A 20,944-nucleotide genomic window follows, 5' to 3' on the forward strand; every position below is an offset into this window, starting at 1 on the left:
TACCGGGCCTGATAATCACATTTAAAATAGATTCAAATAAGATTTAAAGTACTTACCTGCCGGTTTCCTGCGTGGTCCCAGCCGTGCCGGATTTCCATCGCTGGGAGATGTGCGCGCGTCGGGAACACATGCACAAATCCCGCAAACCTCCTGGCCCGACCAGCCAAAAAATCAGTCAAAATCGGAATGGGAGAATCGCCCCCCCACCCCAGAAGTCTATCGAATTCAGTCTTGAACATGTTCAGTGATTTAGCTTCCACAGTCCTCTGGGGTAAAGAATTTCAAAGAATTCCACCATCTGAGTTTTTAAAACTTATGTTATTGGGATGTGAGCACTGCTAGCAAAGCCAGCATTTGTTGCCTAATCGCTAATTGCCCTGAATAAGTGGCGGTTAAGAGTCAATCACATTGCGGTGGGTCTGGAATCACATGTAGGGCAGACCAGGTAAGGATGGCAGATTTCCTTCCCTAAAGGACATGAGCGAACCAGATGGGTTTTTACAACAATTGACAATGGCTTCATGGTGATCCAGATTTTTATTGAAATTCAAATTTCACCATCTGCCGTGGTGGGATTCAAAGCTGGGTCTCTGGATTTCTAGTCCAGTGACAATACAACTATACCACCACCTCTCCTATAAAGAGCAACAAAAATCCTTCTCATTTCTGCCCCTTATTTTGAGACTGTATCCCCTGGTTCTGGACTCACCAGCCATGAGAAACATCCTATCGACGTCTACCCTGTCACGCCCTGCAGGAATTTGTTTAAGTTTCAGTGAGATCACCTCTCATTCTGCGAAACATGAGATTACAGGCCTAGTCTCCTCAATCTCTCCTCATAAAACAATCCTGCCATCCCAGGGATTAGTCTTGTGAACCTCTGTTACATTCCTACTTGGTAAATACATCCTTCCTTAGATATGGAGACTGTACACAATACTCAAGGTATAGTCTTAAAAATGCTCTATGCAAGTGCAGCAAGATATCTTTACTCCAGCTTTACTCCTGAGCTTAAATCCCCTTGTGATGAGGCCAATATGAGGGTATAGTTGGGTGGATTAGCAAATTTGCTGATGACACCAAAGTCGGTGGTGTGGTAGACAGTGAGGAAGGGTGTCGTAGTTTGCAGGAAGACTTAGACAGGTTGCAAAGTTGGGCCGAGAGGTGGCGGATGGAGTTTAATGCGGAGAAGTGTGAGGTAATTCACTTTGGTAGGAATAACAGATGTGTTGAGTATAGGGCTAACGGGAGGACTATGAATAGTGTGGAGGAGCAGAGGGATCTAGGTGTATGTGTGCATAGATCCCTGAAAGTTGGGAATCAAGTAGATAAGGTTGTTAAGAAGGCATATGGTGTCTTGGCGTTTATTGGTAGGGGGATTGAATTTAGGAGTCGTAGCGTTATGTTGCAACTGTACACAACTCTGGTGCGGCCGCACTTGGAGTACTGTGTGCAGTTCTGGTCCCCACATTACAGGAAGGATGTGGAGGCTTTGGAGAGGGTGCAGAGGAGGTTTACCAGGATGTTGCCTGGTATGGAGGGGAGATCCTATGAGGAGAGGCTGAGGGATTTGGGATTGTTTTCGCTGGAAAGGCGGCGGCTAAGAGGGGATCTTATTGAAACATATAAGATGATTAGAGGTTTAGATAGGGTGGATAGTGATAGCCTTTTTCCTCTGATGGAGAAATCCAGCACGAGGGGGCATGGCTTTAAATTGAGGGGGGGTAGTTATAGAACCGATGTCAGGGGTAGGTTCTTTACCCAGAGGGTGGTGAGGGATTGGAATGCCCTGCCAGCATCAGTAGTAAATGCGCCTAGTTTGGGGGCGTTTAAGAGATCCGTAGATAGGTTCATGGACGAAAAGAAATTGGTTTAGGTTGGAGGGTCACAGTTTTTTTTTTAACTGGTCGGTGCAACATCGTGGGCCGAAGGGCCTGTTCTGCGCTGTAATGTTCTATGTTCTATGTTCTATATGTCATTTGCCTTCCCAAATTGCTTGCTAGCTTTTGGTGACTCATGAACAAGGACAACCAGGATCCTTTGAACATCAACATTTCCCAAACTCTCACATTTAAGAAATACTCTACCTGTTTTATTTCTACCAAAGTGGATTATTTCACACTTCTTCATGTTATATTCCATCTGCCATGTTCTTGCTCAATCATTTAGCCTATCCAAGTCCATTGATGCCTCCTTACATCCTCGTCACAACTTATATTCACACCTAGTTTTGTCTCATCAGCAAATTGTAGAATATTACATTTGGTCATCACATCCAAATCATTTATATAGATGCCCACTTCCAAATCCTTTATGACCTATGCTTTGGAAAAACCCACAAAGTCTGTGGGCAGCTGTGTGCAGGCTGAATGGCTGGCATGGTTAGTTCATCACTGATTGCAAAATCTATTTATTTCATTGCTTAAAATCATTTTCGTGTTTAAAGGAGATTACTTACATATGGGCGGCACGGTAGCACAGTGGTTAGCACTGCTGCTTCACAGCTCCAGGGTCCCGGGTTCGATTCCCGGCTCGGGTCACTGTCTGTGTGGAGTTTGCACATTCTCCTCGTGTCTGCGTGGGTTTCCTCCGGGTGCTCCGGTTTCCTCCCACAGTCCAAAGATGTGCGGGTTAGGTTGATTGGCCAGGTTAAAAATTGCCCCTTAGACTCCTGGGATGCGTAGGTTAGAGGGATTAGTGGGTAAATATGTGGGGGTAGGGCCTGGGTGGGATTGTGGTCGGTGCAGACTCGATGGGCTGAATGGCCTCCTTCTGCACTGTAGGGTTTCTATGATTTCTTCTATGATTTCTATGATTTGAATTACATTGCAATAAATGCTGACCCAGCCATCAACGCCCGCACCCCACAAATTAATTTTTAAAAAGTATATAACTAATTTAGTTCCAAGTTGAGAATAACCGTTTTACTCTTAGCGATGAAAGGTTTAGGAACATGACATGGTTGGAATCCATTTTATACAATATGCTGATGTTGGTAGGCAGGTTCTTCAGTTGACACTGAAGATTACTTCCTATTTAATCAATTAGGAGAGCTCGTTAAAGCTATTTTTACAGTGTTTAATGCCTCCCTAGTTAAGCATGATAAGCATTTTATCCAAACACTACTTTAAAATTTCTGTTCCAATAATGGTTTTGGTAGGTGCCTTCACATAGCTATTAGAATGAGTCTCACCTTCAACATCTCTTTCCATGTTGCTTCCTTCTACTAGAATTTGTGGAGAAGCCTTCACTTCTAGGTTCCTCCTTAGCCAAGTGGTCTGTTCCAAAGAGGAGCCTGCAATGGTGCCAATGGCCTCCACTATCTTATGGGTGATATCCTAGAAAATGAAAGACGTGAATAGGCCATAAATGTCACTCATTAGCATAATATAGATGCAAAAAGACTGATTTATCATTCATACATCAATTAAATAATTGATAGAGAACAAAGCAGATTTATCAAATAAAATTACTCTTACCTGAAGGTCTCTTTGGTCCTTTTTGTTTTCCAGGTTGGGATTTTTCATGATGAACTCATTAAGTACTCTGAAGTCACAAGTCAAGAACAAACTAGTGTTAAAAATGCTTCCATATCCATGGAAAATCCAAAAGTATCTGGCAGCTATTCAATTATTTTTGATATGTAGTTTTTTTATTGTAGGGAAGGAAAAAAACCCAAGATCTAATAAGTAAGTTGAATAGTCAATTAATCTGCCTTGGTTGATTAAGAGATTGATCTTCAATAACAGCTACATATATCATCTATAATGCTTCTCTGGAATTGTAAGGACTGTATTTTTGATAATTCTTTTTCATTCTAACTTGCTATTTTACCTTTATAAATATGAACCTTTAATACAGATTACTGAACACCTTATAAATACATTATGACTCTATATCTAACAGATGCTCCACGCCCATTAGATTAGTTATCGCTTCAAAGATTCACAATGAATTTGCGAGGCACACAATTGCTTTTGAACAATTTGATTAGCCCTCATGTCTTCCACATCTTTTAGATGAGCATCGAAAGCAGGGTCAAGCATTTCCTATGTCACTGAGCTGAATCTAACTAGTTTATCGAACCTCAATTCACATAGCATTTGAATAACAGTCACCTCTGGATGGTTTGATTTCACACTATTCTCCCTTCCCCAACATTTTTTCTGAATAATTGACAGCCTGACCCAAACAGTTAAGCAATGAAACGAATGCTCAGTTGCCAGCTCTGGGTCCATTGCTTTAAGAAGTCTCACAACACCAGGTTAAAGTCCAACAGGTTTATTTGGTAGCAAATACCATAAGCTTTCGGAGCACTGCTCCTTCGTCAGATGGAGTGGAAATGTGCTCTCAAACAGTGCACAGACACAGAAATCAAGTTACAGAATACTAATTAGAATGCAAATCTCTACAGCCAGCCAGGTCTTAAAGGTACAGACAATGTGGGTGGAGGGAGCATTTTAAACACAGGTTAAAGAGATGTGTATTGTCTCCAGACAGAACAGCTGGTGAAATTCTGCAAGACCAGGGGGAAAGCTGTGGGGGTTACTGATAATGTGACATAAATCCAACATCCCGGTTTAGGCCGTCCTCATGTGTGCGGAACTTGGCTATCAGTTTCTGCTCAGCGACTCTGCGCTGTCGTGTGTCGTGAAGGCCGCCTTGGAGAACGCTTACCTGAAGATCCAAGGCTGAATGCCCGTGACTGCTGAAGTGCTCCCCCACAGGAAGAGAACAGTCTTGCTTGGTGATTGTCGAGCGGTGTTCATTCATCCGTTGACGCGAAAGCTTATGGTATTTGCTACCAAATAAACCTGTTGGACTTTAACCTGGTATTGTGAGACTTCTTACTGTGTTTACCCCAGTCCAACGCCGGCATCTCCACTCCATTGCTTTCAGGCAGACAGCAACTCCAAAATAACAATGAATGAAATTCTCCCATGTGGGTTTGGTGGGGGGTGGGAGTCCAAAAGTCAAAAAACCCCGGTGTAAAAACAATTTGCAATTCTCCCAATGGTAGGTTAATGGCGGGTCAGTTTTCCCACTGCCTCATAGAAATCATAGAAAGCCTACAGTGCAGAAGGAGGCCATTCGGCCCATCGAGTCTGCACCGACCACAATACCACCCAGGCCCTACCCCCACATATTTACCTGCTAATCCCTCTAACCTACGCATCTCAGGACTCTAAGGGGCAATTTTTAACCTGGCCAATCAACCTAACCCGCACATCTTTGGACTGTGGGAGGAAACCGGAGCACCTGGAGGAAACCCACGCAGACACGAGGAGAATGTGCAAACTCATAGAATCATAGAAACCCTACAGTGCAGAAGGAGGCCATTCGGCCCACCGAGTCTGCACCGACCACAATCCCACCCAGGCCCTACCCCCATATCCCAACATATTTTACCCACTAATCCCTCTAACCTACACATCTTAGGACACTAAGGGGCAATTTTAGCATGGCCAATCAACCTAACCCACACATTTTTGGACTGTGGGAGGAAACCGGAGCACCCGGAGGAAACCCACGCAGACACGAGGAGAATGTGCAAACTCCACACAGACAGTGACCCGAGCCGGGAATCGAACCCAGGTCCCTGGAGCTGTGAAGCAGCAGTGCTAACCACTGTGCTACCGTACCGTGCCATACCGTGCCTGGTGGTTTGAATGCCATTTACACCTCATGAATGCTCATTGAAACAGCTGCTCGCCAGAATCACGTCAGGCCTGCCAATCATGAGTCAAGCCAGCAGGAAATTATATTGGTCAAACTCATTTTCAAATGAATGGTGTGCACAAGTCTGACCTCAGTTCGTAACATACATATCCTACCTGCCATAATACAATGCTGCTCCTGTTCTGCTGAATGCCACTCTGCTGGTGCGGACTGGATCATGTCCTCCAGCTCTATGCAAACTGGACTTGACACTCAGTACTGTGCTACTGGACTCATGGACTCCCCTGTTTCATTGACTCGGAACAGTACACAAGACAGTGTTCTCAGCCCCCTGCAATACTCCGTATATACCTATGGATGTGTGGCCAAATTCCCCTCCAATTCGATTTTCAAGTTTGCTGACGATACCACCGTAGTGGGTCGGATCTCAAACAATGACGAGACAGAGTACAGGAATGAGATCGAGAATCTGGTGAACTGGTGCGGCAACAACAATCTCCCCCTCAATGTCAACAAATGAAGGGGATTGTGATTGACTTCAGGGAGCGTAAAAGGAGAACATGTCCCTGTCTACATCAATGGGGACGAAGTAAAAAGGGTTGAGAGCTTCAAGTTTTTGGTGTCCAGATCACCAACAATCTGTCCTGGTCCCCCCATGCTGACACTATAGTTTTGAAAGCCCACCAACGCCTCTACTTTCTCAGAAGACTAAAGAAACTTGGCATGTCAGCTACGACTCTCACCAACTTTTACAGATACACCATAGAAAGCATTCTTTCTGGTTGTATCACAGCTTGGTATGGCTCCTGCTCTGCCCAAGACGGCAAGGAACTACAAAAGATCATAAATGTAGCCCAATCCATCACGCAAAGCAGCCTCCCATCCATTGACTCTGTCTACACTTCCCAGTGCCTCGGCAAAGCAGCCAGCATAATTAAGAACCCCACGCACCCCGGACATTCCCTCTTCCACTTTCTTCCGTTGGGAAAAAGATACAAAAGTCTGAGGTCACGTACCAATCGACTCAAGAACAGCTTCTTCCCTGCTGCTGTCAGACCTTTGAATGGACTTACCTGACATTAAGTTGATCTTTCTCTACACCCTAGCTATGATTGTAACACTACATTCTGCACTCTCTCGCGTCCTTCTCTATGAACGGTATGTTTTGTCTGTATAGCGTGCAAGAAACAATACTTTTCACTGTATGTTAATACACGTGACAATAATAAATCAAATCAAATCAGTACTGTCCCCGGGGTTGAGGAGTGCAAGGGTCTTCTCTTCCCGGTGCCACATACCATTACCCGTATGGACAGCTGCGGAGCTCCTCCAGGGACCAAAGTTCAATCAAGGGTGGGGTGCAGGTTAGGGGGGGTTTGATGAAGACAAGGGGTACAAGGTAGTTGGAGGGCTATGCAAGGGCAGTGGTGGGGGTGGGTGAAGAGCAAACACAAGGGGGGCAATGTGCACAGAACAGGCCCTTCGGCCCACGATGTTGTGCCGAGCTTTATCTGAAACCAAGATCAAGCTATCCCACTCCCTATCATCCTGGTGTGCTCCATGTGCCTATCCAATAACCACTTAAATGTTCCTAAAGTGTCTGACTCCACTATCACTGCAGGCAGTCCATTCCACACCCCAACCACTCTCTGCGTAAAGAACCTACCTCTGATATCGTTCCTATATCTCCCACCACGAACCCTATAGTTATGCCCCCTTGTAATAGCTCCATCCACCCGAGGAAATAGTCTTAGAACGTTCACTCTATCTATCCCCTTCATCATTTTATAAACCTCTATTAAGTCTCCCCTCAGCCTCCTCCGCTCCAGAGAGAACAGCCCTAGCTCCCTCAACCTTTCCTCATAAGACCTACCCTCCAAACCAGGCAGCATCCTGGTAAATCTCCTCTGCACTCTTTCCAGCGCTTCCACATCCTTCTTATAGTGAGGTGACCAGAACTGTACACAATATTCCAAATGTGGTCTCACCAAGGCCCTGTACAGTTGCAGCATAACCCCACGGCTCTTAAACTCCAACCCCGTTAATAAAAGCTAACACACTATAGGCCTTCTTCACAGCTCTATCCACTTGAGTGGCAACCTTTAGAGATCTGTGGATATGGACCCCAAGATCTCTCTGTTCCTCCACAATCTTCAGAACCCTACCTTTGACCCTGTAATCCACATTTAAATTAGTCCTACCAAAATGAATCACCTCACATTTATCAGGGTTAAACTCCATTTGCCATTTTTCAGCCCAGCTTTGCATCCTATCTATGTCTCTTTGCAGCCTACAACAGCCCTCCACCTCATCCACTACTCCACCAATCTTGGTGTCATCAGCAAATTTACTGATCCACCCTTCAGCCCCCTCCTCTAAGTCATTAATAAAAATCACAAAGAGCAGAGGACCAAGCACTGATCCCTGTGGCACTCCGCTAGCAACCTGCCTCCAATCTGAAAATTTTCCATCCACCACCACCCTCTGTCTTCGATCAGACAGCCAGTTACCTATCCAATCAGCCAACTTTCCCTCTATCCCACACCTCCTCACTTTCATCATAAGCCGACCATGGGGGACCTTATCAAACGCCTTACTAAAATCCATGTATATGACATCAACTGCCCTACCTTCATCAACACACTTAGTTACCTCCTCAAAAAGTTCTATCAAATTTGTGAGGCACGACTTGCCCTTCACGAATCCGTGCTGAGTTTCCCGGATTAATCCGCATCTTTCTAAATGGTCGCAAATCCCATCCCTAAGGACCTTTTCCATCAATTTACCAACCACCAAAGTAAGACTAACTGGTCTATAATTACCAGGGTCATTTCTATTCCCTTTCTTAAACAGAGGAACAACATTCGCCATTCTCCAGTCCTCTGGCACCATCCCCGTGGACAGCGAGGACCCAAAGATCAAAGCCAAAGGCTCTGCAATCTCATCCCTTGCCTCCCAAAGAATCCTAGGATATATTTCATCAGGCCCAGGGGACTTATCGACCTTCAGTTATTCAAAACTGCCAGGACATCCTCCCTCCGAACATCTATTTCCTCCAGCCTATTAGCCTGTAACACATTCTCTTCCTCAAAATACATGTCCCCTGTGTGTGGTGAGTCCTCCGCAAAAGGGCTAGAAGATGGAGCGTGAGCAACGTGATAGTTGGGATGTTGATGTGTTGATATGTGTCCCACGCTAATGGGTGTGTGAGATGCATAGAGAGAGTAGCTGCTTGGGTACATGATGCCATGCTGAGAGTCTGACACTGGAGGGAGTTGGGAGAGGACTTACCCTGGCAGTACAGATAAGTTCATACGCCTCCTGCACTGCACAGCACTTCTGATCTGCCAGCCGTACTGATTTCCAGGGAAACAGCCTCCAAGGCTAGGGAGGTGAAGTTGCGGTGCTTCCCGACGCCTACTTGGGAGATAGAGCATGCTTCTGCACTGAGATGCCTTGAATCATGGCCGAGGGCATGGTGGTTGCAAGAGGGTGCAGACTTCTTCCAGACTGCTCGCCTTTTGCCTCTGGGTTACTGGCATCTTGCAAGGTCTCATGAAGACAAGTGGGCTGGAGACAGTGATATGAGCGTGTTACATTGGTGTTTAAAACATGGCACCTGGACCTTCAAACCCGCCAGAAGGATATCTGCTCGTGCATAATTAATGAGGCCTCAAGTGCTGAATTGAACCTGATTTCACACCATTTTGGGAATGGCACCACCAGAAGCACCCACCACCATACTTAGAAAAAAATGGAGAATTCCACTCAATGTGTCAGAAGCCTGTAGTCATTGCACTCTAATAAATTCCATTTATAAACAACCTTCAAGTCCATGTTGAATTATTCCATAAGAATACAGATCCTGCCTCTCTGCTCCTCCTGCCCTTAAGAATTTCAGTAGTCCTTCTTACCCAAGGATGAGGAATTGTGCAGGTGGTGGTAGATACAATTGAACAGAATCTTTCAGCAACGTCAAAAGAGATGGCCAGCTGTCTACCAAATTCTGCACTGAAATCCTGTGAAAAGAAGGTCAGTCAGGTAAGAAAGCTTTTCTTTTTAAAAAGTGTAGCTTACAATCAAAAAATATTCCTATTTTATGTTGAACTTTACATGGGATAACTTTCCTCCTTTTCCCAGTAGGGTCTTACCTGCTGCCAAGAAATATTAGACAACCTGTACCAATGCTATTAGCAGATTAACAGACAGCAGTAGCAGCATATATTTTACTTCCCTCCTACTGGAATTATCCAGCCTTCAGTTACCGATTCTTTTTAGTGAAACGTCTGTAATAAGGCAGCAACAGACATGCATAGACAACCAGTAGCCAAATCATGTTCCACTGTTACACAGTACTGATTGCTATTTGTATGGTTTTACAATCATCAGATACTTCATTTATTTTCTGCATGGGTATCTCCACTGACTGTTACATAAGAAACACTTTTCTTTAGTAGAATCATAGAAAATTAGATCACGGAAGGAAGATATTTTCCACATTGTTTCAGCACTTATTGACAAGGAGCAAGCCAGCCTAATCCCACTTTCTGATTCTTGGTCCAAAATCTTTTAGATTAAAAACTTAAAATTAAATAGTTTTCCAGTCACAAAAACACCCATCGACCATGGATGCTAGAAATTCAAATCCCTTTCTAAATGTTAGCAGTCTCTACAGGGATTGTAACAATAATGGGAATATTAACTGCCCTCCAGTCTTCTGGCGAAGACAGGGTTCAAAAATGATGGTCGGGGTTCTGCTAAATCTTCACTGGCGACCCTTAACAGCACAAGGTACATTTCAACCAGGTCTAGGATTTATCCACTTTCAAAGATGTTATGCCTTAATATTTCCTCCCTCATTATGTTAATTTAATCAAAGATTTCATAATTCCCCTCCCACATTCCGATCTTTGTATCATCACTCTTGTTTGTGAAACTAGGCTCAAAGTTTTCATTAAGATCCATACATAGATCTTTCGCCTCCACACACAGGTTACCCTTATGGTCCCCACTTGGTCCTGATATTTCTTTAGTTATCCTTTTACTCTACATTTCTATAAAAATAAAATCTTTGGATATTCTTGGAGTATAGAGTCTCCATTATTACAGCACAAGAGGCCATTTGAACAAAGAACAATATAGCACAGGAGCAGGTCCTTCTGCCCTCCAAGCCTGTGCCGATCACGTTGCCCTATCTAGACCAACTACTTATATCCCTTTATTCCCTGTCTGTTCATGTGCCTATTCAGATAAGTCTTAAATGTCGCTAATGTGTCTGCCTCATACACTTCACTTGGCAGTACATTTCAGGCCCCCACCACCCACTGTGTAAAAAACTTCCCCCGCACAGCTCAACTGGACTTTTCCCCCATTAGCTCGAACTTGTGCCTCCTTGTAATTGTCATTTCTGCTCTGGGAAAAAGCTTCCAACTGTTCACCCTATCTATGACCATTGAGTCCTGGACAGATCTCTGCAGAACAATCCAAATTATCCCATTCCGCTGCTCTATGTCCATAAGATTATTTCCTTCAAGTGCCCATCCAATTTCCCTTTGAAATCATTCATCGTCTCCACTACCACCACACTCTCAGGTAGCAAGTTTCAGGTGATTACCACTCACTGCATAAAAACGTTCTTTCTCACATCTCCTTCACATTTCTTGCCCAAAACCTGAAATCTCTGTTCCTTAGCCCTTGTACGATCAACTAATAGAACAGGTTTCCTTCATTCACCCTATCTCAACCTGTCAAATTCTTGTACACCTCTATCACATCTCTCCTTGATCAGCTTTGTTTCAGGGAAAATAACCCCAACTTCACAAACCTCACCTTGTACCTAAAGTTCTTCATCCCTAGAACTATTCTGATAAATCTCTTCTGCACCATCTCCAAGACCCTTGCATTCTTCCTAAAGTGTGATGATGAAAACTGGTTGGAATATTCTAGTTATGGCCTGATCAGAACTTTATAAATGTTCATCTGAACTTCCCTGCATTGTACTCAATGCCACTGTTTATGAAGCTCAAGATCCTATATGCTTTACTAACTACTCTCTTCATGTTATGCAACTTTGCTTGAACCCTCAAGTCCTCCTGTCCTCGACATGCTTCTGATCTGTGCCTTGTAGTGTACATGTCCTGTCCCTATTGTTTTAGTAACATGTAACATCTCACAGTTCTAGTACCATCAATAAGTGGTATTCATTAGTATTGTTAACCCTTCACGTTCCGTAGCTGAAATCCCTTCCGGACCGCGCCCGCCGCCACCGTCTACACACACACTTTTATACTACATCAGCATGACCCTGTCGCTTGCCAGTTCAACTCTCAATCTTGCGCTCATGTCCACATATCTATCCTTGGCACATTGCAATGTTCCAGTGAAGTCCATTGCAGACTGGAGGAACAGTACTGCATCTTCCAATCAGGCTTTACAGCCTTTTGGACCTAACATTGAATCCATGACCTTCTATTTAGCTCCAACTGCTCCACTCCTCTTAACAGTATAGAATCCATCACATTTCTTCCCCTCTTTAGCTCTGAAGAGTCATACAGACTCAAAATGTTAACTCTGCTTCTCTCTCCACAGATGCTGCCAGACCAGCTGAGTTTTTCGAGCATTTTCTGTTTATTTAAAATTAAATATATTCTTGATATGGGTGTTGCTGGCATTTATTGCTCATCCTCAACTGCCCTTGAGAAGGTGATGCTGAGCCACTTTCTTGAATATGAGGGCTTGTCAGACAATTTCAGAAAGCAGTTAAGGGTCAATAGTTTTGCTCTGGTTCCATAGTCACAGAGGCCCAACCAGATGAGTACAGCAGATTTCCTTCCCTAAAAGGAGAATATTGAACCGGATAGGTTTCATGATTATTGTAACTGAACCAGGTTTTTATTCCAGATTTTATGTTATCAATTGAATTTAAATTTCCCAGGATTACTGATCTATTAACATGACCATGATGTCACCATATTCAGATACATAATCCAGATACATTGCTTTTATTACTACTATCCTTTTAAAACTCTTGATTTTCATATGGTTTAATCAGACTGGATAAAATTGAAGTCCTGCATCAGACAAACTGCCTGCCACAGACTGTGAAGGGACGTTCTGGATATTATATACACAGTACAATTAAAGCAGCTTACCTCTGTACGTATGCATAGAAAAACTGCAGCATACAAACTTCCAGTGGGAGCTGTTTCTGAAACACAAAATACTTGTAAGACAAATTGTTTAATTTTAAATAGAATGTTCTTGCATTTTTAACAAGTAACCTTTGGTCATCACCACACACTGACTGTCGCATGTTTTTACAATGTCTGCAGTGCCCACTGGTGCTCCACTGTACAAGAGAGTACCGCACTGCACTCAATTACTAAAGAATCGCCAAGCAGATAAGAAGAGCCACAAACAATGTACATTATGTAGAGGTCGAGTATAACATCAAGCACCTTGGGGAAGAAGAGCCTGATATTCTAAGAGAAGCTAGGGAATACAGAGAGATTGGTGTACAGAAAACGGTCTAAATTGAACATGATGCACTACTTAAAAATCAACTGAAGGACTCAAAGAAGATGGATAAGAAAATAGAAAACAGGAATAAAATGCCAATGCTGGAAATCTGAAATTAAAGCAGAAAATGCTAGAAATGCTTAGCATGTCAGGCAGAATCTGTGAAGAGATATAAACAGCTGGATTTTTGGTCCCTGCCAGGACAGGGATTAGGGCTGGGCCGGAGCCCACCCCACGTCCCTCCCTGTCCTTGTACACGCCTTTAGAACTGTCATTACATCTGGGTAAAGAGCAAGGAGGGAGAGGAATTTCTATAAAACATCCAGGAAAACATCCTTGCCCAGTCCAACTAGGAAGGAGACATTAGTGAATCTGGTGCTGGGAAACGTAATACAATCCTAGAAACTTTTGCCTTCCTTGATACTGCGCAGTGACTCCAACTACCCCTTTCAAGTTTGGGAACCCGATGCTCAAGCACCTGGAGGCACTTCCTACTCACACAGTCCATAAGACACATGAAGTGTCCTGAAGTTCTCACATGATACAGGAATTGCAAGGAACAGGTGTCAGTTGCCCATCCACATCTATCTAGCTAGCACCTTGTTTAATCTATTTATTTTAATGTCTCTGGACATGCTCTGGGCTTAAATTCTTATTATTAATTCACTATTATCCGTTGAAAATATAACTTCATGTCCCTTAGTTTAAACAAATTCTGCAGTTCAGAGAGAGAAAAGAGAGAAATATTCACCAACCAATCACTTTTCTGCTTCCGAATCACTGTTTCTTTTTGGGTAACAGATGCTGGAAATGGTTCTGTTGCCATTAAGAGTTCCTCTAGACCCATCTTTTGTTTTTTTACTTCTTCCATCACCACTGTTTTTCCTTATGCTATTATCCCTTTCATAATTTAATCACTCCCGTCTTCCACCATACCCCCACCCCATATTTGTTTCAGTATTTGTCCGAAAACATTTAAATCTCCAACATCCAGTTCTGATGAAAAGTTACTGATTTGAAATATTAACTCGGTTTCTCAATTTGCAGATACTGCTTGCTGAGCATGTCCAACATTTTGTGTTTTTGGTATCATGTATGCTTCACAATTCACGAAGAAGCATCGAACAGAGTGAAATGTGAAAGGATCAACAGACATCCTACCAAAAACTTCAAGCCATTAAAAACCTTTAATGAAAAATAACACGTCTCAGAGGTCCTGTATAAGCACAAAAGAATAACTAATTAGGATTCCTGTGAATAAGACTGCACACTATGTGCACATGATTTCAATTTTATAAGGATTGCTATTGGTTATCTTGTAAGGGAAGGCAAAGAATAGGTAGTTGTGTCATTTAAGTTGACAAAATTCACATGTAGTCAGAGAAAAATAAGTGTTTCATTAATCCAAAGTACTGATACGATGGCTATGGCTTTTGACTATAGCCAGTTTCTGATTGATATTAAAACATGGTACAAGTAATGGTTCAAATTAGATGCAAACAGCAACAAAATAAATAACAATTAAACGGTACTAACTCTTTTGCAATTGATACTCAACATACCTTTTCTTTGGTTGAGGCTGGTGGCTGTTTCAACACTTCCTTTACTGTCTGCATAACAGTCTCAGCCCTCATTACACTAATACAGCGCACTAGTTCCACCAACAACAACTGTTCAGGACAGGGTACAGGAATAACCTTTAAATAAATTGTAACGTCAATACTTGATCTTCAAATGCTCTTAAATAAATCAGTCTTACAGAAAACCAATCACCACAGTATAGCTTGACAAGCTGCCATTCATGGTGCTTACTGAATTTAACAAGCAAAGGAAATTGGGCACATTCTAATTGAAATGAAATCAGAATAATACACTGGCCACAGTGAGGTTATAGTTTGGGGGAAACAAGAAAAAACAACATGACAAGTTGTCATGTCAACTGCATGCCATTTTGGGATGCTTGGTGTGCATTTCCCGACTTGTGCAACAAGGCTCCTCATTCTCTAGAATCAGTTAAACAACAAAGCAAAAGTAGATTTCAACTTGATGTAAATAATTTAAAACTTTTCATTGATGAATTGGCTCCTGTTTTTAAGATGCTGATGTTTAGATCGCCACATGAGCAGGGCAATGCTTTTAAACTGTCACATGACCAAACTGATTTTTCAGGCAGGCATCTGGTAGGTCTCATGTTGGCCGCTTGAGAACTTTTTCTCATAAGTTCAAAAAAGTCACTGCCATTTTCTTGGTTCCCCTTATTGATCAGTGCAGCATATAATTTCTTGTGTAAATTTTAAAATGGTGCAGAGGCTTTGAACAAGAATTTTGTATCTGTCTTAACAGTAGAAGATATAAAAAGCAGGCCCAAGAATGGTAGAAAAGCAGGTGGGGAAGGGAGAGGAGAACTTAAAATAATCACAATCATTTTTCCTTTTATTGATCAGTGCAGCATATTGTGCAAATTTTAAAATGGTGCAGTAACCTTTTGAACCTGTGACAAAACACACAGGATGACAAAAATAAGGAACATAATAGAACTAAAGGTTGCCAATTCCAATGCACCAAATGTATTGGATTTGCAAGAGGGATTCAATGAAGTGTCATGTAAAAGATAAGAGCAGAATTCTCCTACCTCGCCTGCAGCTGGGATTCTCAGTCCCACTGCTGTGAATGGAGATTTAGTGGATTGCCATATTCTCTGGTCTCGCCAGTAGCAGGGCATGCGAGACGGGAGAATTCCAGCCCAGAGCTCATGGTGTTGGGGGTGATACATTAACATGAATAGAGGATTGGCTAACTAACAGGGACCAGAGAGTCAGGATAAATAGATAATTTTACAGTTGGCAAACTGTAACCAGTGGAGTGCCGCAGGGAGCAGAGCTAGGACCTCAACTATTTACGATGTATATTAATGACTTCAATAAGGGATAAACTGTGTTGTGGCCAAATTTTCAGATGATAAAATGGTATGTAGGAAAGCAAGCTGTGGGGAAGGTGCAGAGGTTGCAAATGGATACAGATAAGTCAAATATTGTGGCAAATGTGAGGCTGTCCAGATGGGCAAGAAGAATAGAAAAGCAGAATATTATTGGAATGATCTGTTTTTACAAAGGAAGAAGATGCTACCCAGGCCAAAATGAGAGAGAAGGTAACTGGTACACTAGAAGATTTACAATGGAGAGGGAGGTGGTGTTAGAAAGGCTCTCTTTACTGAAAATAATAAATGCATTCAAGGCTACTGAGGGAAGTGAGAGTAGAAATTACAGAGCACCAGTGATAATTCCAGTCTTCCTTAGACACGGGATGGAGCCAGAAGACTGGAGAACTGCAAATGTTACACCCCTTGTTCAAAAAGGGGCGCAAGGATAATGTCAGCAACTACAGACAGTTTGTTTGACATCAACGGTAGGAAAATTTCTGGAAACTACAGTTCAGGATAAACTCAATAGTCACTATGATAATTAAGGAAAGCCAGCATGGATTCATTAAGGAAAAACCATGTTTAACTAACTTGCTGGAGTTTTTTGAGGAAGTAACAGAGAAGCTTAATAAGGGTAATACAGTTCATGTGGTGTATATGAATTTTCAAAATGTGGAGATGCCGGTGTTGGACTAGAGTGGACAAGATTTCTTATGTTCTTAAGATGACAGGTCACATGACACCAGGTTATAGTCCAACACGTTTATTTGAAATCACAAGCTGCCGGAGCGCTGCTCCTTCGCCAGGTGAAGTGGAGAGAGACGCGCAGGCACAGAATATATAGGTGGAGTAGCCCAACATTCACAGGTAATTAAGAGCTTCGATGTACAAGTACAGAGCATGCAGGTATGGCAGGTTATTAGGAAGACAAATGGAATGTTAGCCTTCCATTGCAAGGGGACTCAAAGATAAAAGTAGGGAAGTCTTAGTGCAGTGGCAAGACTGCACTTCAGCACTGTGTACAGTTTTGATCTCCTTACTTAAGGAAGGATGTATTTGCATTGGAAGCTGAGAAGGTTCACTTGGCTGACTCCTTGGATGAAGGAATTGTCTATACTTCTTGGAGTTTAGAAGAATGAGAAGTGATTTTACTGAAATATGTAAGATTCTGAGGAGACTTGACAGGGTAAACGTTGAGAGAAAATTTCCTCGCATGGGAGAATCTAGAACTAGGGAGCACAGTTTAAAGTGTCTATCATTTAAGACAATGGTCAGGGGGATTTCTTCTCTCAAAAGATTGTTAGTCTTTGGAATTTTCTTCCACAGAGATCAGAGGAGGCTGGGTCATTGAATATATACAAAGCTGAGTTAGACAGATTTTTTATTAACAAGAGAATCAAGGGTAATGGGGTACAGGCAAGAAACTGACATTACGGCCACAACAGATTGGTCACAATCTTATCGAGTGGCAGAACAGACTCAATGGGCTAAATGGTCTACTTCTTTCCTATTTATTTTTATGTTCTAGAATTTTGTTTGTAACAATAGAAAATACCAAATGGATTAGCCAATGACGATGAAGTCCATCTTGGTGAGAACGGCATTCAGTAGTTTTGACAGCCAACTACAGAAAATATAATTCCACTGCAAACATCACTCTGCAAAGGAGTTGAACCTTACTTTGTTTCTAGTGGTGCTCGTGTTCCCTCTCCTCTCATTCCAGACAAAAGCAATAGCAGCCATGAAGTGTACACCATGGTTCATTGAGATGGGGCCCAAGAGCTCTAAAATCTGTTGTCGAAGGCTCTGGTCAGGGAGGAATGAACAACACAGATTTCACTAATAATAATCAATACAAGGAAACAAATCACAATCAGATATCTGAAACAACTGAATGATCCTACATTTCTGAATTGATTATATATTGTGAAAAGGAGCAAAGTTAATCAGATATTCATTTCATTTTCGTCTATAGCCATTTATCTCAGCTTTATAAAAGTTACAAGATTAAACATTTGGAAAGTACCAGAGAGAAGTGCTAAAGTGCAGGCCAGTTAAGTATAGTTAAAAGCTAGTGCTGCAAACTGCAATCATGGCATAGATTCAACACAATAGTAAAGTTAACAATGCTCATCGTATTAAAGAATAAATCAGCAGCAACTTCCAGCAATTGCATATTAAGTTATGGGCAATTAGGGATGGGCAACAAATGCTAGTCTTGTCAGTGACACTAATATTCCATGAAAGAATAAAAAACATTCTTAAAACTCAAAGATGCTACCCTGCTTCTCCAGAAGCTGCTCCAGGTGAGTATCTTGCTGAGAAACTTGACAACGAAACATGCACAATGTACAGTTGAAGGACTTACCCACAAGATATTAAAACTCTATTAAACTTATTAGAAAAAAAGAGCTTGCTCAGTCTACTTTAAGTGAATTTTTAAGAGGTGATTAAATCTTAATTATTGCTAAACAACTTCTTTGGCGCTGAAAATTAGCTGAGAATGGAGTCTCGCTTTTAGTTATTGTTGGAAATATTTAAGATCAATTTTTATCTCACTTTTTTTTCTGCCTCTCAATTCCATCTTTCTTTACTTTATTTTAGTTTCAGTTCATGATTGATTTAACTTTCACTTGTAACTTACACTTCCTACTTTAGATTCTACCTGTCTCAACAAGGATTCTTCAATCCGATTGTTAAACAGATGAACAATCCCTGTTTGTAAAGGTCCAATACCTGCTGTTGAGGAAGCTGCCCTATTCTGGATTTTAATCACTGCAAGTTCTAGTGCAAAAGCTCACAGAAAGTCTGTGGCAAGTGTTATAGTAACGAATGACTAATGTAATTTGCTCATCACTGTCTGCAAAATCCTTATCATTTACTTTGGGCCTGATTTTACCATCAAGTTGCGCCCGCTTTCGGCAAGTAGTGCGATCCGAGAGGCAAGTAGCATGATCCGTGCCCACCTCCGTGCCGGTTCCTCCTTTACCAAGCCCCGAAAATGGCCGTGATCGGGACCATGACCGAAACGGGGGAGGGGGGGGGAAGGTGGAGCCGACGGCTCTCTGCTTGAGATCGGTTGGGGGGGGGGGGGGGATCCACTGCCACTCTGCCTGAGGTCAGTGAGGAGGAAGGGAGGCATCCGCTGCCACTCTGCCTGTGATCAGTGAGGGGCAAGGGGGGTCCACCGCCACTCTGCCTGAGATCAGTGGGGGGGGGGGGGCCGCGATCGGTCTGGGTGATTGGGGGGGGGGGGGGGGAGATTGTCTGTGGGGGCCAGGGGAAGCATTATCCGGCCCAGGACCGATGTGGCAGGGGAGCCGCATTCTATCCTTTTTTTTCCCCTGTGCATGCGCAGTTGGAGGCGCTGATCAAAGCTGCAGGGTTGTGGGCACATTAGCCCCGCCCACAGGCTTGTGCAGCGCGATTTGAAATCGTTGATATTTTTTCAGGCAGAGTGTGTATGGGGGCGCCTGAGAACAGGTGTAAAAGTTGGATCTGAAACACTCAGTTTCAAGTCCGCCCAGAATCAAAATTGTAAAAAAGGTCCCTTGTCCAAAATGGATACTCTGCACTATTCCTATTCAGTCACTTAAATCTGATCATTCCCAAACATGTTGGCTTGGATCTTACAATGCCAACATCAGTAAATGTTGATGAGATGCATGTTACTGTTTTGCTTTGGGACCCATTGGAAGTTCTTACCCACATGATAATTGTCCAGGAAATTTCCGATCAGCCTATGAGAATTTCTCTGATGCTTTCCTCGGGGTCGGAGATTTGAGCTAGATGCATAATACTTACTCAGATATTGACCCTAGTATGGTCCCACTGTTTACTTTTTGGTCTAGGTCATGGATCAGCAGCAGAACCCACATTGCCATCCCCTCACCTAATTGCCATCCCCTCATCTAACTCCCATCCTGACTACCCACACCCCCAATCTGACTACTGTATAAAGCGGAGGTTGATCCCCCCTCTGAGAAATAACACCAAAACACCCAAAGAGGAGTACCTCGCCTTATAATCTGTAAAAAGTGTGTGAGGTGGTGTCACTGCGCTTCAGCTACTTCTAGTGGTTAAATACAAAATAAATCCCTGACACTCACTCCAAAATCAACACATAATTTATATAACTAACAGTGAACAAATTAACTAAACTATTAACAAACCGAATTAAACAAGATTCTAATGGTATGGTGTTCCAATAAATACAATCCCAATCATTAAAATATAGAATTTAGTTACTCTCTAAATTGCAACCAGGTTTTGTCTCTTCCGGCATATTCTGGGCCTTCTCTGTTGATTCTTGTATCTGGAACTTCTTTCTTCTTTAGTACCTTTGCTATCTAGATGGTGCTTTGAACTGGAGCTGAGAGATGTGGCAGTTGCTCTCTCCTTTTTGTCCCACTGCCCTCTTCTTTCATACCTGTGATGACACATCAATATTTCCTAGGATTGGTCCTAGGTTGTCAAACCATCAAATTTAAATTTAATAGATTCTTGGTATCTAAGTGCCTAATTCACACTGATTGGCTAAATTCAAAAGCCTGCTGTCTTATTAAAAACTGCTGCTTGGCTTTTCGATACAAATGATGCAAATGTTATGGGGCGGCACAGTAGCACAGTGGTTAGCACTGCTGCTTCACAGCTCCAGGGACCTGGGTTCGATTCCCGGCTTGGGTCACTGTCTGTGTGGAGTTTGCATGTTCTCCTTGTGTCTGCGTGGGTTTCCTCCGGGTGCTCCGGTTTCCTCCCACAGTCCAAAGATGTGCGGGTTAGGTTGATTGGCCATGCTAAAATTGCCTCTTAGTATCCTGAGATGCG

At 42.7% G+C, this 20,944-nt stretch overlaps 1 protein-coding gene across 8 annotated transcripts in view; it reads right to left on the reverse strand.

Annotated features, from left to right (window-relative positions):
* Nucleotides 1-20,944, reverse strand: part of dop1a (DOP1 leucine zipper like protein A) — a 352,103-nt gene that overhangs the window by 66,217 nt on the left and 264,942 nt on the right. For 7 of the 8 annotated variants that reach the window (XR_013499663.1, XR_013499664.1, XM_078230041.1 and 4 more), the window contains 6 exons: nucleotides 17,798-17,923; nucleotides 14,760-14,894; nucleotides 12,831-12,886; nucleotides 9,594-9,698; nucleotides 3,480-3,546; nucleotides 3,194-3,338 (listed from right to left, as the gene is read on the reverse strand). Coding sequence is in view for 6 of the 8 variants with exons in the window: in XM_078230041.1 (XP_078086167.1) it covers nucleotides 3,194-3,338; nucleotides 3,480-3,546; nucleotides 9,594-9,698; nucleotides 12,831-12,886; nucleotides 14,760-14,894; nucleotides 17,798-17,923 (634 nt within the window). In the remaining 2 variants the exon portion in view is untranslated. The remainder of the gene's footprint in view (nucleotides 1-3,193; nucleotides 3,339-3,479; nucleotides 3,547-9,593; nucleotides 9,699-12,830; nucleotides 12,887-14,759; nucleotides 14,895-17,797; nucleotides 17,924-20,944) is intronic. The other variant, XM_078230040.1, reaches the window with a different exon arrangement.

This window comes from Mustelus asterias, chromosome 15, assembly GCF_964213995.1.
Source record: "Mustelus asterias chromosome 15, sMusAst1.hap1.1, whole genome shotgun sequence".
Taxonomy (NCBI): domain Eukaryota; kingdom Metazoa; phylum Chordata; class Chondrichthyes; order Carcharhiniformes; family Triakidae; genus Mustelus; species Mustelus asterias.